The following is a 24,963-nucleotide window of genomic DNA, read 5'->3' on the forward strand; positions in this document are numbered from 1 at the left end:
GTGAGTGTCTGTGCACACTGCCATATGTCAGATTTATTTATTTTTCATTTATTTATTCCTGATTTAGTCTTTCTCTGAAGCTTTACTCACCCAGAGGAGTGCCCCTGTTTATTTCAGTGTGGTCCAGGAGATTTAGTCAGGGGCTGAGAGGTGTCAGCCTCAGCTTCATCACTGACCACAATCTGCATCTCTGCTTTCACACACTTGAATAATCTCCATCACTTTGTATTTTGTAGTTTATTTCTGTCCCTCTTGATTTTAGTTCCCTTTGTGATGATGTTGATTGTCATCATTGGTGATGATAATATTGTGTATTTAATGTTTTGACTGAGATTTATTTTCAGTTCTTAGAAAACTTTTGGTCCCCACAACTGGACCCAAACCTCACACACCCACTTGTTTTCATGAATTGCAAGGACATTACACTGACTCCAGTGTACAATTCTTTCATTCTATCTCTTTCTGTTGCTGTTCAGTGTCACACATTTGGAGCCTACCCAGAATCCAAGGCCACACGGCAGGATCACACCCTGAACAGCGCACCCTTCCATCACACACAGGATATCACACATTCACTCAGTCACTCGCACCTTTGGACTCACACCAGACACCACCCGCCTCCACCACCACCACCATGGCAGTCCCTGTACTGATCCAAATATCTCATACATTCAGACAAGTGCCATTTCATCTACTGCTTTTACTGTGGTGACCACTGAACACTGTGTAGACCACAGCTTCTGGTCTCTAAAGGAAGGAGTTCATAAGTAAACCATTGTCTTTTTACCAGGAGTCAAACAAGCAGATCTACATTTCTATGCGCTTCATAGACTTACTTAAGTGGTCAGATGAGTTGAATTACTCAGACAGCACATTTTCAAAGGGTTTCATTGCCTTTGAGAACGAATGGGACTCAATCTGCCTTCAAGGACCATTAACAAGGACGCTATAGGGACCACTTGCACCTGAGCAGAGCAATAGATTAAGTGCAATGTGCAGAAATGTACACACATACACACAGCACTGCACACACAATCAAGCCATGACCTTGTGTGCATAAGTCAGTCATCTGTTCGCAGAGGCGCGAAAAAACGGAGACGTTCGCAAACAAAAGCCCATTTGCATTATGTAACAGTCTGTGTCTGCGTCTGCAGCAGACAATTTAAACAGCAGGCAATCAGTAGGTGCAGAGAAGAGCAAAAACAGATTAAACGCTGATTTTACACGGGCCACTGGAGCCCAGTCACCCGCAGGAGAACGGCACCAGGCTCAACTGTGCATGAACACACAGAGAGACACATAATGTGTTGCCTTAACTCGTTATTAACGTCCAGACATCTGACAGCTACAAGTACGAAAGGGTGGGGATGTGACGGGGGCGCAGCCAGAAGGACCGAAGAGGCGGCCAAAGGCCACACAAGGCCCGAATACTGAAAGACACATTATAAAAATAAATAAGGTAAGTTTGACAACAGCTGAGCTCTTCTCACATCCTCCACTATAATTTGGTTAGCACTCGTATTATCGGAGGTCAGTGCTCTATCTCTTCAGTAAAACCCTCTTTTCCTCATTTGTAAAATGGATGCTAGGGTCAAACATAAACTCAGGGCAGAACAAGCTCTATACCGCCCTAGGATTTAAGGCTATTAATAGAGAAAGCCTCTATTATTCTGAGACTTTACAAAAGATGTTTCTGTTTGTATTTGATGGCATTCGGCCACAATCTCACCTTCAGTCCAGAGAACACACTTCTACCACTTCAACGCCCAATGATGGAGAGGTTCATACCCCTCCAACTAACCCTTGGCATAGGGTGGTGTTATATTAAGGTCATTTGCAGCATGTGGTTTCATGTTTTTTCTGTTGTGATTATACGCTACAAACTGTGTGAACAGAATGTGTCAGCAGTGTACACACCTTAAATTATTCATTCATTCATTATCTGAAACCACTTATCCAGGGTCACGGTGGGTCCAGAGCCTACCTGGAAGCATTGGCCAGTCCTTCACAGGGCAACACAGACACACACACACACATTCACACCTACGGACACTTTGGAGTCACCAATCCACCTACCAACGTGTGTTTTTGGACTGTGGGAGGAAACCGGAGCACCCGGAAGATACCTACGCAGACACGGGGAGAACACACCAACTCCTCACAGACAGTCACCCGGAGCGTGAATCGAACCTACAACCTCCAGGTCCCTGGAGCTGTGTGACTGCGACACCGTGCCGCCCCACCTTAAATTAGCTGAATTCAATTATAAGCGGGTGTCTATAGACTTTTGGACATGTAGTTTATGTATTTGGACAATGGCTTTAAAGGGTAATATACAGACAGATTTTTACAGATCACAATAAAAACACTGGAGGAGCTTGAGCCCCTGCCCTTACAGGTGTCCTATTACTTTGCACAATCATTTTGTGGGTTAAGGTCATCAAAATATCACACCAGGAACCAAGTCAGTGGATCACTCTGGTGTAGCATCAGCGACTACCGTCATTGTCTGAAGACACAACCAATGTAAATGTCTACAACAATATTCATAAGGGTAGGTTAAAGTTGAAGTCACTAGTTCAGAGCATGTGCACATTAATTTGGGGGCCTAGCATCACCTCCCAACCCACACACTGTGAAACAAGGCAACTCAGCATTATATTATATAAGTAAACTGTCCTCCGTGTCTCTCAAGTCACAGGTCAGGACGCTGGTTTATGAAAGAGAGCAAAGATATGGTGAAATAGAGCAAAGAAAACACAGAAATAAGATTGCTGATTAAATATAGAGACAGAGAAGAAAGTAAACAGAGTGACAATGATTACAAACCAGACCGTCCGCTCCTCGTTCGTCACTCCTGGGCTCTCGTGCTGAACTGAACAGTGGCTCACTCTCATTTAAAGGAACAGTCGCTGAAACAGGGCTGTTTAGACAGGGGAGGACATTGCTGTGGTGGTTTTTGACCACATCACTGATGTTTCATTAAGAAAAAGAATGGTGTCTGCTTGTGGAAAATGAGTAGAATATGTCTCTTTTACATGAGATTCAACAGCTCTGTTGGCACTGGATTTTGAAGAACAGCTGTATGGTACATTATCATTAACATAATTATTATACACGTATGTGAAAAAGGCATTTGAACAGACTGTGAGCAAAACAGAGTCTTAAAATATTCCAGATCAACTAATAGTGTAAAGCACTTGTATACATTACCAATCTAATGCAATTCAAAACAGTCAGCGCTAACAGAAATAGTGGTGTCTTTGAATGCAGCAGACAGTGGTTGCTGTATTTCAGTCACAGCCTAAATGTGGTACATGACCCAAGAAGCTAACATGACCACCCGAGAAATGACACTTTAATCCATGTGGAAATCCATGTGCAAATCCCAGCAAATGACCTTACCCCGTGTCCAGTGATGAAAGTGATCCAGCTCAAACAGTGCTTCTTGTAGGCCTGGATCAGGTAGCCATAGACAGAGAGTTAGATGACGCGACATTTATGTTAACACGCTTCTTCGAAACTGCATAAGAGTACCTTGGGGAAGGGTTAAGGTTAGAATTAGATTATGCCTATCCCCCCCCCATTCAGACAGTCGACTCACACTCCATAAAACACATTCAGATCTTGACTCATTGCAGGTGGGAGAGCTTCCCTCTCCCTCTCTCTCGCTCACACTGTGGCATTATTAAAACCGCAGACACAGTGGGCTGGAGTAAATGTCAGTTGCTATTTTAGCATCTTTTTCACCAGCCAGGGCCCATTTCTCACACTGGTAGAAAACTTGGTGCATTTTTCACAGCCCCCTCTCTCTCTTTCTCTCGCACACACACACAAACCACTTGCACATACATCCCCAGACTCCTAACACCCCACTGAGGGACAGCGATTCATTTATTGCCTGAGCAAACTGCTCAGTGATTCAAAAGGGCAAGTGGAGCCTACATAGTAAATGGAAAGGTAAAGACTTGCACTGTCCCAGGAAACGCTCACTCAGAGATACTGTCACAAACACACACACACACACACACACACACACACACTTGTGTATAGAGTGGTGTATAGAGCAATGCCTTCTAGCATTAAAACGTAAAGGATACTTTAAAGATGATGAAATTATATTAAAAAGCATTATATAAGTTAGGAATTTATTTTACTATAGGATTTGGAGCCCTCTTTGGCACATACAGGTAATTACAAGCATCAGATGATCACTCTAGAACAGATTAATCTGAACACCTGGGGTTACCAGTTCTCCCATATGACTATGACTACCTTGTAGTTGTATGTGAATATAATATTATGTTCTTTATTAAATCAGTCTTGACCCAAGTCTAAAGTGTATAAACCTTGTAAAGTTACTTAATGCGTTACTTAATTGGTATTTATTGCTACTGTCTTTAACCCAAGACAACCCGGGACATAAATCAGTAACTAGGAATTGGTGGAAAGGTGCACTACAATTCACTTAGACTAACATTTTAAAACATCAGTTGAGCTCCAGGCCAGATTTAATTAAAAGTTTTGTAAATAAAAAAATATTTTTTCTGATACTAATAATTATAATAATAAACATTTATTGGTTTAATTTCTTATAGAAAATTTACATTACCAGCTGCACCTGCGTTTGGAGTCACACCATTCCAAATTGATGTAGTCAAAAAATCTCTCAAAATATCCCACACTGAAGCCCTTTGTATAAATGGTCCAGGCTTTAAACATGTATACACAAACATTGACCACAAACATTTAAGTAACTACAGCTTGAATTTATCTTTTGGAAATTGTACTTAATCAAGTTCATTCATTCATTGTCTGTAACCTCTTATCCAGTTCACACACACATTCACTCGCACCTATGGACACTTTTGAGTCTCCAATTCACCTACCAATGTGTTTTTGGACTGTTGGAGGAAACCGGAGCACCCGGAGGAAACCCAGGCAGACACAGGGAGAACACACGACACTCCTCACAGACAGTCACCCGGAGGAAACCCACGCAGACACAGGGAGAACACATCACACTCCTCACAGACAGTCACCTGGAGGAAACCCACACAGACACAGGGAGAACACACCACACTCCTCACAGACAGTCACCCGGAGGAAACCCAGGCAGACACAGGGGGAACACAGCACACTCCTCACAGACAGTCACCCGGAGCGGGACTTGAACCCACAACCTTGAGGTAATAATATCATTATTATTTTTTTATTTTGATATATCTGTTTAACTTTTTTAAGAATGATAAAACACTAAGGAAAAATACAGATGACTTTCAACTTCTTTATTCATAATACATTACTTAAAAATTTTATAATGAGTAACATGATCATATTTGTGATTTTTACAGTATTGGTCATGCATCTCAAAAAGCTCTAGTGGGTTACAATACAGAACATTTGTAAGAATTGTAAGTAAATGACACAAAGAGATCATCATCCTGGGATATGTTAGAAGTAACTAGAAAGTTTAAATGAGCTCCTGCACCTCTTCCCTAGTGTTCTACACTGTTTCTAGGATGTTACTACAATTCCTTGAGCCCCTTTCTCACACATGCACAGTAACAACTGGTACTAGTTGAGAGGGGTTTTTGGCCCCAACTCTACTGTGTCTGTAGTGACTATAGTTTATGAGAAGAGTGATATCATTTCAAAATGTTTCATTTCTTTGTTAAAAATTCATATCAAACTCTGGAAAGTGTACAGTTAGATGTAATTATGAAATTAATTAACATAGATGAAATTAATTAACATATTTTTCATTTGATTCACTTATACTCACCCCAATGTTAAAACCAACACATTTACTGCCTTTCCACAAAATCATTGGCAAAATTAACAATATTGTTCATTGCTGTAAGGATGAGTATGTCCATGTTGGTGTTGGTGGTGATTTCTTCGCAGTAGTTTTTCACGGGGAAGATGCAGTTCATTGGGACGCCCAGAAGGTTACTGCATTCCTGCATCTAGAGAAAAGCAGACAAATTTGAGACTGACACTAACATGCTCCCTCTCTTGTTATATTATGTGATATATTATATGTGAGCTTCAAAGTAAGTTTTGCATTTTGTTGAAATGATCTTGAGTACAGAGGGTATGTGACCTGTGGGATGAGTGGGGAGTAGTCAAGCCAAAGTAAGTCTGAAATCATCCCATAGTAGGCACAATGATGTTTTACCAAGGTTTATTTCTCCCTTACATGAGGTTCACATGAAAAGTTGCATTAAACATTCTAGTGCCATTTTAAGTCATTTTTCTAAACACAGGACATTACACACAGGTCTAAATTACTCTCAGAACCTTCTAACAAGGTGTATACGTTGGATCCACACAAATGACTGCCTGTTATTACTGAAACTTTGGTGACACTTTGAAACTGATGGTGGTTTCACAGATCAGGAACCTTGTCTGGCCCTGTTTCATCTGTGATAAATTTATATATTGTTTTTGTAAACTTGGGGATTCATGTTGCTTAAATTCCACCCAAACAAATATGAATTTCCAGCTGTGTGTTATCACTCATAACACATTATTAAGATCATTTTACATGGAAACTCAAGGTAAAAGAAAGTTTTCATACGCACCTTTTCTTTGATTTTCCTGCTCTTGTAGATCATTTTCAGGTCTTTTGAAACTAGTTCACATGTAGAATCCACCTTGGTCATGATGATGACTTGAGGAATTCCTGCAGTAAAAAGTGCAGCTCATTCAAACATCTTTTTCTTTCCCCCCTTATTTTATTTTTCTTATGTTTTTGTTTACACAGCTCCATAGTGAACCATCACATCATCAGCAGCTGATCCTTTACTTCATTTGATCAAAACCTATTTCTGAACATCCTTATTTGAAGAGCTCAGTTGACATAACCAGCTACAAGATTAACCATGACTTCATAAAAGTTGACTCCCAACAAAGAATGTGAATGACAAATTAAAAATCCAGAAACAAAAGTCCAGTTGCCACACAATAATCCAGTTGCATTTAGCCAATCAGAAAGGAGTATACCGATCTTCTTTATAAACTACAAACATAACTTTCTGAGAAGGTGGAGAAAATAGAGAGCAAACTCTTTCTCTTTTCTCAGTCCAGTGTGGCTTTACATAGAAATGAAATGAACTAATTCTATACACAAGCTGTGAAAAATGTAACAGTCATTGTGTCAAGAACTTTACTTTAAAAGGTACATTAGAAAACTTTATTAGCTAGTGATACTGATCAATTAAAACAGCTTAAAAAGCTTTAAACATCTGTATTTCAGTTGAATATCTCCTGTTTAAGGTTTAAATCCAGTAAAACACAGCAAGCGATGTACTCAGTTCACTGCTCCTGATAAATTTGGAATTCCTCTGTGTTTAAAAATATGCATGTTTTAAACACTGGGATTTAACATTTTATTAAAATGATTTCATGTGAAAAGGTTAATTGCAGAGAAACATGCTGAATCATTACAGTGGTCTGATAGGAATCAGGGGTCTCGATGCCCAGGTACATATTTCATGTGTTCTTTTTAGACTTTGGGGATATGTTTGGGGAGACAGCACTCTGCATGTACCTTTCAGGTACAAAAGTATTCATTGAAGGCCAAAATATCTTAATGTCTGCAGCCTGAGGCATGTATTAAAAGCCATTTTGTGTGCTAGCTTTCTTTCTGGGATGCCAGATGACCCTGTGGTCTTGTACTTGATAAGTTTCTCTAAAATTTAGCATTTCACATTAAGCCATTCTTTGAGTTAGTTTACATTGTAAGCTATTCCTAATCTTTGAGATACTAAGGGAAGGTTACCTTATCTAATTTATAAAGCTCTGTCTGTTGATTGCAGGTAGTTTTACACGTGTAAATGTGGATTAGAAGAGAATGGTTGGTGACTTACCCAAGTCTCTAGCCTTTAGCCGAACTTTCTTCATTTTCTCGAGGATAGCTTGGGACATGATGGATATGACATCTCCTGGCAGAACACTTACAAGACAGTGGATTTTATCATCAAGACTCGGGGCACTGTTGTATTCCATGTGCTCATTAGTTAATGCACCCATGGGATTGAACTGAAAATAAATGTGTATCAAAAGTATTAGACATGTTATTGGAATCCTACTGTACCTTTTCAGTTATCTACACGACTGCATTACTGCAGAAAAACATACTGAAGAACTGTGGATGAACACTAATGCCCTGGAAAGAAGCATGAACTCAGTCCCACTGAACTCCTTTGGGATGAACTGGAACGACTAATGCTAACTAAGTCTTATTGTCCATCATCAGTGCCTCAGTTTCTTTGACTGAATAATTACAAATACTCATAGAGGAACTCCAAAATCTGGCAAAGAAGGGGTTAATGCTATTAATGCCAATGGATTCTGGAATACTACTTCTAAGAAACACATAGGGCTTCAGTGTTTTTGACCAAACAGGACATTTGTACAGCATTCTTGTTGGGAGAAAAAACACTGAACATTTAAACTTACTGTATACCCCTCTGGAACATGACCCTCTAATATACTGATGATATCATCTGTTTGTACTCCACGTAAATCTTCTTCCAGACCCATAATGTCATTGAACACAAAAGGAAAAAAAGATCCACTTCTGTCTTTCTTCAGTTTGTAGGTTTGGAGCTAAAAACAGACAGTAAGTGTTGTAATGAAATGGACCATTATCTGCTTAATATTTATTGAACTACAGGGTGGGCCATTTATATGGATACACCTTAATAAAATGGGAATGGTTGGTGATATTAACTTCCTGTTTGTGGCACATTAGTATATGGGAGGGGGGAAACTTTTCAAGATGGGTGGTGACCATGGCGGCCATTTTGAAGTCGGACCTTTTGGATCCAATTTTGGTTTTTTTCAATGGGAAGAGGGTCATGTGACACATCAAACTTATTAGGAATTTCACAAGAAAAACAATGGTGTGCTTGGTTTTAACAGTTTTAACTTGGTTTTAACTTTATTCTTTCATGAGTTATTTACAAGTTTCTGACCTCTTATAAAATGTGTTCAAAATGCTGCCAATTGTGTTGGATTGTCAATGCAACCTCCTGAAACTTGGATTGTCAATGCAACCCCCTGAAACAGCACCTGAAATTACGGATACGGGAAGCCTGTGCTAGCATTTCTCCTGCGGTGTTGCTATCAGTGTGTGAAGAGTGGGAGAAGATTTATATATACATTTTATAAATGCATGGGAGTTTGCTCAACCAGTCTACATGTGTTTTGTGGATCTGGAGAAAGCATTCGACCGTGTCCCTCGGGGTATTCTGTGGGGGGTGCTCAGAGAGTATGGGGTACTGGGCTCTTTGCTACGAGCTATCCAGTCCCTGTACAAACAGAGCAGGAGTCTGGTTCGTATGGCTGGCAGTAAGTCCAACTGATTTTCAGTCGGAGTTGGACTGCGTCAGGGCAGCCCGTTGTCACCAGTTCTGTTCGTAATTTTTATGGACAGAATTTCTCAGCGTAGCCAAGTGGCGGAGGGTGTCCGGTTTGGTGGTCTCAGGATTCCATGTCTGATTTTTGCAGATGATGTGGTCTTGTTGGCTTCATCGAGCCGGGACCTCCAGCTCTTGCTGGACCAGTTTGCAGCCGAGTGTGAAGCGGTAGGGATGAGGATCAGCACCTCCAAGTCCGAGTCCATGGTACTCAGTCGGAAAAGGGTGGAGTGCTCTCTCCAGGTTGAAAGTGAGATCCTGCCTCAAGTGGAGGAGTTTTAATACCTCAGGGTTTTGTTCACGAGTGAGGGAAAGATGGAGCGTGAGATTGACAGGCGGATCGGTGCAGCGTCAGCAGTAATGCGGGCTCTGTACCGGTCCGTTGTGGTGAAGAGAGAGCTGAGCAGAAAAGCAAAGCTCTCGATTTACCGCTCAATCTATGTCCCAACCCTCACCTACGGTCACGAGCTTTGAGAGACTCGGAGTGGAGCCGCTGCTCCTCCACGTCGAGAGGAGCCAGTTGAGGTGGTTCGGACATCTGGTTCAGATGCCTCCTGGACGCCTTCCTGGAGAGGTGTTCCGGGCATGTCCAACGGGGAGGAGGCCCCGAGGGAAACCAAGAACACGCTGGAGAGACTACATGTCTCGACTGGCCTGGAAACGCCTCGGTATACCCCCAGAGGAGCTGGAGGCAGTGGCTGGGGAGAGGGAGGTCTGGGTTTCTTTGCTCCGACTGCTTCCCCCACGACATGGACCCGGATAAGCGGTGGATAATGGATGAATGGATGGATGGATTATTATCACTACAAGATACTTTAGATATCATTACCTTCAGAGTGAAGCTGAAACCTCCAGCTGAATTAACGAGGGCATCAGTAGTGTTACGCCCTTAGAGGATCGTGTTAACTGAGTTGACAAAGCTGGATTTCCCAGAATGTGTTGGTCCATGCAGCAGGATTCGGAGACGGCTGACTGTGGAGGTGCTAATTTGAAACTCCTTCAGTTCTTTTACCAGTCGCTCTCTTTGTTCGTTACTGCAGAAATGCCAAAAAAGTCCTTAACTAGGTTTGCTTGCTAAAATATAGACATTTCTCAGGTCATTTCAATGCACCATTTAACATTTAATGTAATGGCCTTAACTGTTATCACAAATCTGTTTATTTTGCTGTCTGGTGCTGTTCAGGAGCTGATGTGAATGGGTTACATATGTTAATTAACAAGTTAGTTATATTTATAAACACATGAATATACAGGCCCTTTTTTCATGAAAGTGCCCATGAATGTAAATATAAAATTATATATATCTTTATTTATTTTACTTTTTGTGACAAAGACAGTGCTATATGCTAAACGCCTAAGTGCTGTATGTAAGGCCTAGCAGTACATGGCACATTTTGAAGTACATTCTTTTATGCCGACAAAGGTAGAATAATATATGTCGTGGTTATACAGCACTCTTAAAATGCTATGGTCGTAATTTGTGGCAAGTACAAAGTGCTACAATATAAATATGAATTCACCCCTACCTCCAAATCATCTCTCTCCACGGATCTTCAAAAGCTGAGAGAAAAACATTATTAGTCTTTTGGTGATTCATACGTCTTGGTAATTCATACGACAGAATTAAAGATAGAAAGACTATAAGTCAACTATGATATGCAAAGTCATGAGATTCTGAATCATTATTGTGAGATACTTCTTATTTATTATTTATGAAAATTGTGAGATATAAATTTAGAGAAGGAAAACTAACTTTAATAAATAATTCGATTGACCAGACAATTAATCTTTTTATCACTTTAGGCTGTAAGATTCTGAGAATCTTGTGGTAGGTGGAAAATAACGTAAATGGAAGGGTAAAGTTTTACCGATCAGATTCTACTACAAGTTCTCTGATGGCATTTTTTAACAATGGCATTCCTGTGGTAAAATCTCCTGAACATGAATAACAAGTGAATACACATTTAGAGAGGAAACTGATTGTGCTACACCTAAGAAAACCATGAAAGAATGTTTAAAAATGTTTTTAAATCAATGAAGGAAATGTCAAAATAAATTATTTTAAGGTAAAAAACCTGTTACAGGAAGGACTGGCGCCCCCTCCAGGGTGTATTCCCGCCTTGCGCCCATTAATTCTAGATAGGCTCTGGACCTCCTGCGACCCCGAACTGGATAAGGGTTACAGATAATGAATGAAACCTGTTACATTAAGGTTTACAAAAAAATTATAAAACATTTTGGAATTTAGTTTTTCAGATATTGAAACTGACTTAAAAACTGAACATAAACAATACATATATGGAAAAGAAAACCTAGGATTCATATTTTATATCTCATGATGCTGACATCATTGTAGCACACGCTACAAATACTTCTCAGATTAGATGCAAAACTTATTTGTTTCTACCAAACACTCATTATATACTTGTATATATTTCTATTCAAATTTCAATACCCATGTCTAACTTATAATTTTATATGGCACTGAAATCGTTACATCTTTAGTAGTTGTAATCCTTACCTTTTTTTAAAAAAAAAACATAATAATAATAAAATTAAAGAAAAAAAAAACAGGATTACAAAACTTAATCTCTGAAATTTCTGGAGCTGGTGGAAAGTTTGGAGCTAGTGTAGTTCCCAAAATCCAATTTATTATCTGTGCGATCATGATGAAGTTATTCACTTGTTTTCTCTAGAAAAAAATTACCTCAGAATGTCAGCTTAAATAATATTGCACTGTCCATTAATTACTTGTACTCTACTCTATTAACACACTGGCAACAGGCACAAAAAGCTTGGGACATGAGTATTTTAACTGTGTTTGTCCTGTCTCTGCCCAGTCTCCATGTTTTCTATTGTTGTTGCATTGTTTTTCTTTATGGTTTGTCCCTTGTTTTTAATTTCCCTCATTTTTCTCATTCTAAGTTTCTCTGCCTCACCTTTTCCCCACCCTCTTTGTCTGTTCTCGTGGTTTATAAACGTTCCCCAGCTGTGTTGTGTTAGCTTGTCTTGTGTTTTCATGTCCCTGGTGTTCATCTGGTCTCAGTTCAGTGTTACTCTTGTGTCATTACATTTGGTCTTTTATGTTTACTTTTGTGACGACATTCAGTGTGATTTTTCTGAGCTTTGTGTTAAATCTGCTTCTTTTAAAAGTGAAGTTAGTCTCACACACTGGTATCTGTTCAGTCAGGCTGTGAGCAGTGTCAGGGACTACTTTATAGCACTAGGAACTTTCATATTGCTAAGAATGTAAAGTATATTACAGCAGCTTCTTTGACTTACCTTTCAGGAAACAAGTTCTGAATTTCTTTCTGAAGTTTTTTTTCCTCCTAAACCTAGACACTCCGTCTTATTTTGTGGATCAGGAGAAAGTGAGTTTTAAGCAGAGAGATGCACAAAAAGATAAATAACTAACTCCGCTACGGTGTATTTCCCTCTGAGATCCACTCAATCCACTGTGAAGAGAGGACGAGAAATAGATTACATAAAACGGGTGAACAGAACAGGCCGATTGGCCACGCCCACCTCTGCCCGCCCCCTCTCAGTTCTAGCGAATGCTAGGCTACAGCTTTGATGACTCTGTAAACAAATCTCTCCTTCGGGAAGATACACGGGATACTTTCAGTTTGGTTTTCTAGAAATGTGATGCTCTCTATTACAGTGGCTTGTATTTATGTTTGTGTAAAATATTGCCAAATATTAACATTAAAGTAGATCTATCAGTAAAATAGGGAACTGTGGTAAATTGATTATATTGATATTGATAAGCCACCTCATTTGAATTGTGGGAATCTGTGTCATTTGTGTGTGTGTGACGTCTTGTTTGTTGCACCAGTTGCATTATTCATTCATTATCTGTGACCACTTATCCACTTCAGGGTCGCAGTGGGTCCAGTGCCTACGTGGACTCATTGGGCACAAGTCACCTGGAGAAAACCCACGCAGACACAGGGGGAACACACCACACTCCTCACAGACAGTCACCCAGAGGAAACCCACGCAGACACAGGGAGAACACACCACACTCCTCACAGTCACCCAGAGGAAACCCACGCAGACACAGGGAGAACACACCACACTCCTCACAGACAGTCACCTGGAGGAAACCCACGCAGACACGGGGAGGACACACCACACTCCTCACAGACAGTCACCTGGAGGAAACCCACAAAGACACAGGGAGAACACCCCACACTCCTCACAGACAGTCACCCAGAGGAAACCCACACTGACAAAGGGAGAACAAACCACACTCCTCACAGACAGTCACCCGGAGGAAACCCACGCAGACACAGGGAGAACACACCACACTCCTCACAGACAGTCACCCGGAGGAAACCCACGCAGACACATGGAGAACAAACCACACTCCTCACAGACAGTCACCCGGAGGAAACCCACGCAGACACAGGGAGAACACCCCACACTCCTCACAGACCTTCACCCGGAGGAAACCCACACAGACACAGGGAGAACACCCCACACTCCTCACAGACCTTCACCCGGAGGAAACCCACACAGACACAGGGAGAACAAACCACACTCCTCACAGACAGTCACCCGGAGGAAACCCACGCAGACACAGGGAGAACAAACCACACTCCTCACAGACAGTCACCCGGAGGAAACCCACGCAGACACAGGGAGAACAAACCACACTCCTCACAGACAGTCACCCAGAGGAAACCCACACAGACACAGGGAGAGCAAACCACACTCCTCACAGACAGTCACCCGGAGGAAACCCACGCAGACACAGGGAGAACAAACCACACTCCTCACAGACAGTCACCCGGAGCGGCACTTAAACCCACAAACTTGAGGTAATAATATCATTATGATTTTTATTTTGATCTATCTATTTAATTCTTTTAAGAATTATAAAACACTAAGGAAAAATACAGGTTACTTTCAACTTCTTTATTCATAATACATTCCTTATACATTTAATTATGAGTAACATGATCATATTTGTGATTTTTACAGTATTGGTCATACATCTCAAAAAGTTCTAGTGGGTTACAATACAGAACGTTTGTAAGTATTGTAAGTAAATGACACAAAGAGATCAACATCCTGGGATATGTTAGAAGTAACTAGAAAGTTTAAATGAGCTCCTGCACCTCTTCCCTAGTGTTCTACACTGTTTCTAGGATGTTACTACAATTCCTTGAGCCCCTTTCTCACACATGCACAGTAACAACTGGTTTTAGACATTTTTTCCCCAGAGGAGCTGTGTATGTGAACGCAAACACCTGCAACGTTTGTATCAGACATTACCCGGACTTACCCTGTGGCTTTATCTGAATGAGTGCATGTGTGAATAGAGCAGGTAATGTTCCAGAGGATCATAAATTGCCTCACAAGTGCCACTGCGCATATATATATATATTTGCTCTTGTAATAATAAGTAGCTGATGTAGTATTCCAGTCTGTATGTAGACTATTACTCTACTGTGTCTGTAGTGACTATAGTTTATATGAGAAGAGTGATATCATTTCAGAATGTTTCATTTCTGTGTTAAAAATTCATATCAAACTCTTCATTTGATTCACATTTGATACTCACCCCCATGTTAAAACCAACACATTTACTGCCTTTCCACAAAATCATTGGCAAAATGAACAATATTGTTCATTGCTGTAAGGATGAGTATGTCCACATTGGTGTTGGTGGTGATTTCTTTGCAGTAGTTTTTCACGGGGAAGATGCAGTTCATTGGGACGCCCAGAAGGTTACTGCAGTCCTGCATCTAGAGAAAAGCAGACTAATTTGAGACTGACACTAACATGCTACCTCTCTTGTTGTATTAGAGCTCCAAAGGAAGGTTTTGCATTTTGTTGAAATGCTCTTGAGTACAGAGGGTATGTGACCTGTGGGATGAGTGGGGAGTAGTCAAGCCAAAGTGAATCTGAAATCATGCCATAGAGCTCACAGCAGGTAAAGCATGTTTAATTGTGCTAAAGAGTTTGCATAGGAGGCAAAGTGAGGTTTAATCACACCTTGTTTCACAGACAATAGTGACGTTGTATCACCCTGTGGATCTAACATAGTAGGCACAGTGATGTTTTACCAAGGTTTATTTCTCCCTCACATGAGGTTCACATGAAAAGTTGCATTAAACATTCTAGTGCCATTTTAAGTCATTTTTCTAAACACAGGACATTACACACAGGTCTAAATTACTCTCAGAACCTTCTAACAAGGTGTATACGTTGGATCCACACAAATGACTGCCTGTTATTACTGAAACTTTGGTGACACTTTGAAACTGATGGTGGTTTCACAGATCAGGAACCTTGTCTGGCCCTGTTTCATCTGTGATAAATTTATATATTGTTTATATGTGGTAAATTTATATATTGTTTTTGTAAACTTGGGGATTCATGTTGCTTAAATTCCACCCAAACAAATATGAATTTCCAGCTGTGTGTTATCGCTCAGATATCTGCTTTATTAAAATCATTTTACATGGAAGCTCAAGGTAAGAGAAAGTTTTCACACGCACCTTTTTTTCTATATCCTTGCTCTTGTAGATCATTTTCAGGTCTTTTGAAACCAGGTCACATGCAGAATCCACCTTGGTCATTATGATGACTTAAGGAATTCCTGCAGTAAAAAGTGCAGCTCATTCAAACATCTTTTTCTTTCCCCCCTTATTTTATTTTTCTTATGTTTTTGTTTAAACAGCTCCATAGTGAACCATCACATCATCAGCAGCTGATCCTTTACTTCATTTGATCAAAACCTATTTCTGAACATCCTTATTTGAAGAGCTCAGTTGACATAACCAGCTACAAGATTAACCATGACTTCATAAAAGTTGACTCCCAACAAAGAATGTGAATGACAAATTAAAAATCCAGAAACAAAAGTCCAGTTGCCACACAATAATCCAGTTGCATTTAACCAATCAGAAAGGAGTATACCGATCTTCTTTATAAACTACAAACATAACTTTCTGAGAAGGTGGAGAAAATAGAGAGCAAACTCTTTCTCTTTTCTCAGTCCAGTGTGGCTTTACATAGAAATGAAATGAACTAATTCTATACACAAGCTGTGAAAAATGTAACAGTCATTGTGTCAAGAACTTTACTTTAAAAGGTACATTAGAAAACTTTATTAGCTAGTGATACTGATCAATTAAAACAGCTTAAAAAGCTTTAAACATCTGTATTTCAGTTGAATATCTCCTGTTTAAGGTTTAAATGCAGTAAAACACAGCAAGCGATGTACTCAGTTCACTGCTCCTGATAAATTTGGAATTCCTCTGTGTTTAAAAATATGCATGTTTTAAACACTGGGATTTAACATGTTATTAAAATGATTTAATATGAAAAGGTTAATTGCAGAGAAACATGCTGAATCATTACAGTGGTCTGATAGGAATCAGGGGTCTCGATGCCCAGGTACATATTTCATATGTTCTTTTTAGACTTTGGGGATATGTTTGGGGAGACAGCACTCTGCATGTACCTCTCAGGTACAAAAGTATTCATTGAAGGCCAAAATACCTTAATGTCTGCAGACTGAGGCATGTATCAAAAGCCATTTCGTGTGCTAGCTTTCTTTCTGGGATGCCAGATGACCCTGTGGTCTTGTACTTGATAAGTTTCTCTAAAATGGAGCACTTCACATTAAGCCATTCTTTGAGTTAGTTTACATTGTAAGCTATTCCTAATCTTTGAGATACTAAGGGAAGGTTACCTTATCTAATTTATAAAGCTCTGTCTGTTGATTGAAGGTAGCTTTTACACGTGTAAATGTGGATTAGAAGAGAATAGTTGGTGACTTACCCAAGTCTTTAGCCTTTTGCCGAACTTTCTTCATTTTCTCGAGGATAGCTTGTGGCACGAAGGATATGACATCTCCTGGCAGAACACTTACAAGACAGTGGACTTTATCATCAAGACTCGGGGCACTGTTGTATTCCATGTGCTCATTAGTTAATGCACCCATGGGATTGAACTGAAAATAAATGTGTATCAAAAGTATTAGACATGTTATTGGAACCCTACTGTACCTTTTCAATTATCTACACGACTGCATTACTGCAGAAAAACATACTGAAGAACTGTGGATGAACACTAATGCCCTGGAAAGAATCATGAACTCAGTCCCACTGAACTCCTTTGGGATGAACTGGAATGGCTAATGCTAACTAAGTCTTATTGTCCATCATCAGTGCCTCAGACAACTAATGTTTCTTTCACTGAATAATTACAAATACTCACAGGTGAACTCCAAAATCTGGCAAAGAAGGGGTTAACGCTATTAATGCCAATGGATTCTGGAATATTACTTCTAAGAAACTCATAGGGCTTCAGTGTTTTTGACCAAACAGGACATTTGTACAGCATTCTTGTCGATGGGAGAAAAAACACTGAACATTTAAACTTACTGTATACCCCTCTGGAACATGACCCTCTAATATACTGATGATATCATCTGTTTGTACTCCACGTGAATCGTTTTCGTCCAGACCCATAATGTCATTGAACACAAAAGGAAAAAATGATCCACTTCTGTCTTTCTTCAGTTTGTAGGTTTGGAACTAGAAACAGACAGTAAGTGTTGTAATGCATTTCAGCAACTTTAAAATGAAATACATTGCTTTAGAAATGGACCATTATCTGCTTAATGTTTATTGAAGTACTCTGACCTTTACTTAATTTTCTTGAGCTTATTTCTTGTATTTTATGGTTTAATTTATTGTCACTACAAGATACTTTAGATATCATTACCTTCCGAGTGAAGCTGAAACCTCCAGCTGAATTAGCGAGGGCAACAGTAGTGTTACGCCCTTGGAGGACTGTGTTAACTGAGTTGATAAAGCTGGATTTCCCAGAATGTGTTGGTCCATGCAGCAAGATTCGGAGATGTCTAACTGTGGAGGTGCTAATTTGAAACTTCTTCAGTTCTTTTAACCGTCGCTGTCTTTATTCGTCACTGCAGAAATGCCAAAAAAAAGGCTTTAACTAGGTTTGTTTGCTAAAATATAGACATTTTTCAGGTCATTTCAATGCACAATTTAACGTTTAATGTAATGGCCTTAACTGTTATCAGAAATCTGTTTATTTTGCTGTCTGGTGCTGTTCAGGAGCTGATGTGAATGGGTTACCTATGTTAATTAACAGGTTAGTTATATTTATAAACACATGAATATATGGGCCCTTTTTTCATGAATGTAAATATATAATTATATATACCTTTATTTATTTTAGTGCTTCGTGACAAAACAGTGCTATATGCTAAATGCCTAAGTGCTATATGTAAGGCCTAACAGTACATGGCACATTTTGAAGTACATTCTTTTATGCCGACAAAGGTAGAATAATATATGTCGTGGTTATACAGCACTCTTAAAATACTATGGTCTTAATTTGTGGTAAGTTCAAAGTGCTACAATATAAATATGAATTCACCCCTACCTCAAAATCATCTCTCTCCACGGATCTTCAAAAGCTGAGAGAAAAACATTATTAGTCTTTTTGTAATTCATATGTCTGCTGTAAACATCAGCACATAATATTTACCTATTGACATTAATGCAGTCCTATTTCACTTATTCCTGGGAACTGTGAGACTGACCACAGAAGCCAGTTTTCACCAATTGAATAAAAATCATATAGTATATCATAACTATGAGATACTGAATAATTTTATAATTATAAAGTACTATGAGATTTTAGGTCAAAATTATGATGTTCATTCATTATCTGTAACCCTTAATCCAGTTCAGGGTCGTGGTGGGTCCAATGCCTACCTACCTGGAATCATTGGGAATCATTTTATTTCTATACAAATTTCAATAACCATGTCCAACTTATAATTTTATATGGCATTGAAATCATTACATCTTTAGTAGTTATAAACTTTAACTTTAAAAATTAAAAATGCAGAATTAAAAAACTTACGCTCTGAATATTTTGTAGCTGGTGAAGAATTTGTAGCTGGTGGAGTTCCCCAAAACCAACTTAATATCCATGACATTATGATGCAGTTATTCACTTGTTTTCTCTGGAAGAAATGTACCTCAGAATGTTGAGTTAAATAATATAGCACTGTCCATTAATTACTTGTACTCTACTCTATTAACACTGTGGCAACAGGCACAAAAAGCTTGGGACATGAGTATTTTAACTGTGTTTGTCCTGTCTCTGCCCAGTCTCCATGTTTTTAATTTTTCTTGCCTTGTTTTCCTTTATGGTTTGTCCCTTGTTTTCATCCATCCATCCATCCACACTCACACCTACGGTCAATTTTGAGTCGCCAACCTACCAACGTGCGTTTTTGGACTGTGGGAAAAAACCAGAGCACCCAGAGGAAACCCACTCAGACACGGGGAGAACATACCACAATCTTCACAGACAGTCACCCAGAGGAAACCCACAGACACAGGGAGAACACAACACACTCCTCACAGACAGTCACCGGGAGGAAACCCACACAGACACAGGGAGACCCGGAGCGGGAATCGAACCCACAACCTCCAGGTCCCTGGAGCTGTGTGACTGCGACACTAACCTGCTGCGCCACCGTGCCGCACCCTTGTTTTCATTTTCCTCATTTTAAGTTTCTCTGCCTCACCTTTTCCCCACCCTCTTTGTCTGTTCTCGTGGTTTATAAATGTTCTCCAGCTGTGTTGTGTTAGCTTGTCTTGTTTTTCCCTGGTCTTCATCTGGTCTCAGTTCAGTGTTACTCTTGTTATCATAACATTTGGTCTTTGATGTTTACTTTTGTGATGATATTCAGTGTGATTTTTCTGAGCTTTGTGTTAAATCTGCTTCTTTTAAAAGTGAAAATAGTCTCACACACTGGTATCTGTTCAGTCAGGCTGTGAGCAGTGTCAGGGACTACTTTATAGCACTAGCAGCTTTTTTTATTGCTAAGAATGTAAAGTATATTACAGCAGCTTCTTTGACTTACCTTTCAGGAAACAAGTTCTGAATTTCTTTCTGAAGTTTTTTTTCCTCCTAAACCTAGACACTCCGTCTTATTTTGTGGATCAGGAGAAAGTGAGTTTTAAGCAGAGAAATGCACAAAAAGATAAATAACTAACTCCGCTATGATGTATTTCCCTCTGAGATCCACTCAATCCACTGTGAAGAGAGGACGAGAAATAGATTACATAAAACGGGTGAACAGAACACGCCGATTGGTCACGCCCACCTCTGCCCGCCCCCTCTCAGTTCTAGCGAATTCTAGGCTACAGCTTTGATGACTCTGTAAACAAATCTCTCCTCCGGGTAGATAAACAGGATACTTTCAGTTTTGGTTTTCTAGAAATGTGATGCTCTCTATTACAGTGGCTTGTATTTATGTTTGTGTAAAATATTGCCAAATATTAACATTAAAGTAGATCTGTCATTATAATAGGGAATTGTGGAAACAGGACATTTGTACAGCATTCTTGTCGATGGGAGAAAAAACACTGAACATTTAAACTTACTGTATACCCCTCTGGAACATGACCCTCTAATACACCGATGATGTCATCTGTTTGTACTCCAATCTTCTTCAAGACCCATAATGTCATTGAACACAAAAGGAAAAAATGATCCACTTCTTTCTTCAGTTTGTAGGTTTGGAGCTAGAAACAGACAGTAAGTGTTGTAATGCATTTCAGCAACTTTAAAATGAAATACATTGCTTTAGAAATGGACCATTATCTGCTTAATGTTTATTGAAGGACTCTTACTTAATTTTCTTGAGCTTATTTCTTGTATTTTATGGTTTAATTTATCTACAAGATGCTTTAGATATCATTACCTTCAGAGTGAAGCTGAAACCTCCAGCTGAATTAGCGAGGGCAACAGTAGTGTTACGCCCTTGGAGGATCATGTTAACTGAGTTGATAAAGCTGGATTTCCCAGAATGTGTTGGTCCATGCAGCAGGATTCAGAAATGGCTGACTGTGGAGGTGCTAATTTGAAACTTCTTCAGTTCTTTTAACAGTCGCTGTCTTTGGTCGTTACTGCAGAAAGGCCAAAAAAAAAGGCTTTATCTAGGTTTGTTTGCTAAAATATAGACGTTTCTCAGGTCATTTCAATGCACCATTTAACGTTTAATGTAATGGCCTTAACTGTTATCACAAATCTGTTTATTCTGCTGTCTGGTGCTGTTCAGGAGCTGATGTGAATGGGTTACAAATGTTAATTTACAGGTTAGTTTTATGTATAAACACATGAATATATGGGCCCTTTTGTTTTTTGTTTTGGGTTTTTTTCATGAAAGTGCCCATGAATTTAAATATAAAATTATATACATATATCTTTATTTATTTTACTGCTTTGTGACAAAGACAGTGCTATATGCTAAATGCCTAAATGCTATATGTAAGGCCTAGCAGTACATGGCACTGTCAGGAATGCGGAGTCGGACTGACGGAGGCGGACACACACGCTACAACACAGACCTTTATTTACAATAAAATAAGAAAACAAACACTAACAGACTTGAAGACAAACACGAAGCGAGGAACAGATGAGGCAGACTAGAACAGGAAATGTAACAGCTGAGAAACGAAACAATACGAGGAACTGGAATGAGAAACAACATGACTAGGAATTAGAACGAGAACATTACTAGGAATTAGAACGGGAACATTAGTAGGAATAGGAACAAAACCAATGACCGATACAAGGAAATGACACAAGGGAACTTAAATACATGATACAGACGAGACACACCTGAAACATAACGAGGACAACAGACAAGGAGGCGGGACAAAGGGGGGACATGGGCGGAGACATGGACAATAACAAAACAGAGCCATGTGCTGAGAGAGCAAATGGCGGGGAAAACAGACATGACCGTACACCTAGACCCCCCAGGAGCTCAGGAGACAGCAAGGAAAACAAGACAAGAAACCAACTGGAGACAGGACAAGACAGGACCAGACACAGGAAATGAGACTGGAGACATAAGACCAGAAACAAGAGACTATACCCTGGACAGAACAGGAGACTGACAAAGGGGAGAAACAGGCGAAGAATCTTGGGACAAGACAGAGGACAGAAACGGAGACAAGAAAGAACTACAGACGGGTGGCCAAGCACTGGAATGAAGAGGAGAACGGACTGGAGACAAAACCTGAGCAGGGACAGAAGACTGAACTGGGGACAAGACCGACGACTGATTGACTGAACTAACAGGAGACGGGACTTGGGACTGGAAAGGACTAGACTGGACGGGAGTGGACACATGAGACTGAATGGGAGTAGGTAACTGGACAGGGTGCTTAATATTGGACAGGACACTGGATGGGAATGAGGACTGGACGGGAGACAGGACAGATGACAGGACTGAGGCCGGTACTGGGACTGAGCTTGAGACAGGGCAGGATACGAGACAGGAAACTGGACAGGTGACTGAACTTGAGACAGGACAGGTGACTGTACTGGGGCTGGGTGCTGGGACCGGACACAAGACGGGACAGGTGATGGAATGGAGAACTGGGAATGGACATGAGGCAGGACAGAGGGTTGAAACGGGGACTGGACTGGACTTGGCAGGGGAACAGGGACCAGGACGTTTACGGAGACAAACACGAACACAGTGACGGACAGAAACAAAGACAAGAGCAGACACAGGCACAGGGACATGGACAGAAACAGGAACCAGGACAGGGACAGACACGGGAACCAAGACAACTGGGGGGTGCCCAGGACTGGCAAAAGTCTGTAGGGAAGTCTGAGGGACCAGCCTGAGTACAATTCTGGGAATCGGCCTGGAAGTCTGTCGGGCTGGCGGATGAAGCCGCCATCTCGGGGACAGGAGCGTCCGAGGAAGCCACCTTCACAGGGACAGGAACGGCGAATGCCGCCTTCTCTGGAGCAGGTTCGGCAGTGAGGCTTCTCCTTTGGAGGGCATACAATGCTGCATTGATACTTTCCATCATCTCCTGGAGGTCAGGAGGAACTGCAGCAATGACCTTGGAAGCAGGGAGACCTGCGGCGAGGTCCACGGAAGCAGGGGGCCCTGCAACAACGTCCATGCAGGCAGGTGCTTGTGCTGCTCACAGGACACGTGCTGGAGTTGAGGGTTTATGGGGACTGATGGGCGCATTCATGAGGGACTTCCTTAGGGCGCCCCCATTAGCCTCACCTCCCATGTCCTGAGGTTTGAGGCTAACAGCCCCTACCCTCAAGCCCCACCCAAAAATTTCCCTGGACCTCAGGGGGGGATCCTCCAGCGAGAGGGAGACTCCAGCACGCTTCTTTCGCCGGCTCCATCGATTCACGCTGGAGTCACTCGATTCCTGAGTCGACTCCTCCTTAAGGCGCTGAGCAGCTCTGGCGTGTACGTGCTGGAGCCAGCTACTCCATTCCGTAGCCGCCTCTAATACATACCCCAAGGGATCTCTAGGGCCTGTACGGAATGGCGTCTGGCGAATAGCACACCTCGCGAATGGATTGTCTGTGTTTGCTGTGTCCTTTGTAGGATTGGTCATTCTGGCTCAAGGGAACTTAAATACATGATACAGACACACCTGAAACAGATAATGAGGATGACGGACAAGGAGGCAGGACAAAGGTGGGACATGGGCAGAGAAATGGACAATAACAAAAACAGAGCCATGTGCTGAGAGAGAACATGGCGGGGAAAACAGACATGACCGGACGAGGGCGTGACAGGCACATTTTGAAGTACATTCTATTATGCCGACAAAGGTAGAATAAAATATGTCGCGGTTATACAGCACTCTTAAAATGCTATGGTCTTAATTTGTGGCAAGTACAAAGTGCTACAATATAAATATGAATTCACCCCTACCTCCAAATCATCTCTCTCCACGGATCTTCAAAAGCTGAGAGAAAAACATTATTAGTCTTTTTGTAATTCATACGTCTGCTGTAAACATCAGCACATAACATTTACCCATTGACATTAATGCAGTCCTATTTTATTTCACTTGTGCCTGGGAACTGTGAGACCACAGAAGCCAGTTTTCACCAATTGAATAAAAATCATATAGTATATAATAACTATGAGATACTGAATAATTTTATAATTATAAAGTCCTATGAGATTTTAGGTCAAAATTATGATGTTCATTCATTATCTGTAGGTCCAGTGCCTACCTGGAATCATTGGGAATCATTATATTTCTATTCAAATTTCAATACCCATGTCCAACTTATAATTTTATATGGCACTGAAATAATTACATCTTTAGTAGTTGTAATCTTTACCTCTGAAAGTTAAAAAAATTATAAATAAATAAAGCAGAATTAGAAAACTTACACTCTGAATATTTTGTAGCTGGTGAAGAATTTGTAGCTTGTAGAGTTCCCCAAAACCAACTTATTATCCATGACATTATGATGCAGTTATTCACTTGTCTTCTCTAGAAATAAAAACACAGGGAGAACACACCACACTCCTCACAGACAGTCACCCGGAGGAAACCCACGCAGACACAGGGAGAACACACCACACTCCTCACAGACAGTCACCCGGAGGAAACCCACGCAGACACAGGGAGAACACACCACACTCCTCACAGACAGTCACCCGGAGGAAACCCAC

The 24,963-nt window shown here is 40.6% G+C and overlaps 1 protein-coding gene across 3 annotated transcripts; it reads right to left on the minus strand.

Moving 5' to 3' along the window:
- Nucleotides 1–5,303: 5,303 nt before the first annotated feature.
- Nucleotides 5,304–24,843, minus strand: LOC136686858 (interferon-induced protein 44-like). 3 transcript variants are annotated; one of them, XM_066660885.1, is made up of 19 exons: nt 24,679–24,843; nt 24,208–24,241; nt 21,202–21,406; nt 20,882–21,022; nt 19,347–19,449; nt 18,861–18,894; nt 18,174–18,378; nt 17,831–17,983; nt 17,226–17,397; nt 15,938–16,038; nt 14,998–15,181; nt 12,711–12,883; nt 11,504–11,596; nt 10,955–10,988; nt 10,258–10,462; nt 8,467–8,616; nt 7,875–8,046; nt 6,588–6,688; nt 5,304–5,969 (listed from the first exon to the last, which is right to left on the minus strand). In XM_066660885.1, the coding sequence occupies exons 16-19, from the start codon at nt 8,548–8,550 to the stop codon at nt 5,808–5,810; spliced, it is 519 nt and encodes a 172-aa protein (XP_066516982.1). In that variant the 5' UTR covers nt 8,551–8,616; nt 10,258–10,462; nt 10,955–10,988; nt 11,504–11,596; nt 12,711–12,883; nt 14,998–15,181; nt 15,938–16,038; nt 17,226–17,397; nt 17,831–17,983; nt 18,174–18,378; nt 18,861–18,894; nt 19,347–19,449; nt 20,882–21,022; nt 21,202–21,406; nt 24,208–24,241; nt 24,679–24,843; the 3' UTR covers nt 5,304–5,807. The 3 variants fall into 3 exon arrangements, with proteins under 3 accessions (XP_066516982.1, XP_066516985.1, XP_066516984.1); XM_066660888.1 differs by lacking the exon at nt 8,467–8,616; XM_066660887.1 differs by lacking the exons at nt 20,882–21,022; nt 21,202–21,406; nt 24,208–24,241; nt 24,679–24,843 and adding an exon at nt 20,359–20,858.
- Between the last annotated feature and the right edge of the window lie 120 nt (nt 24,844–24,963).

Source organism: Hoplias malabaricus, chromosome 2 (genome assembly GCF_029633855.1).
Source record: "Hoplias malabaricus isolate fHopMal1 chromosome 2, fHopMal1.hap1, whole genome shotgun sequence".
Classification (NCBI taxonomy): Eukaryota; Metazoa; Chordata; class Actinopteri; order Characiformes; family Erythrinidae; genus Hoplias; species Hoplias malabaricus.

What these genes read in the sequence shown, in the direction of transcription:
- LOC136686858 (XM_066660885.1), bottom strand. Translation starts at nt 8,550, where the DNA reads ATGGGTCTGGAAGAAGATTTACGTGGAGTACAAACAGATGATATCATC. An exon ending in ATGTTCCAGAGGGGTATACA is followed by an intron (nt 8,047 to 8,466) that starts GTAAGTTTAAAT and finishes ATTTATTTTCAG; the next exon opens with TTCAATCCCATGGGTGCATT. An exon ending in GCAGGAAAATCAAAGAAAAG is followed by an intron (nt 5,970 to 6,587) that starts GTGCGTATGAAA and finishes GCTTTTCTCTAG; the next exon opens with ATGCAGGAATGCAGTAACCT.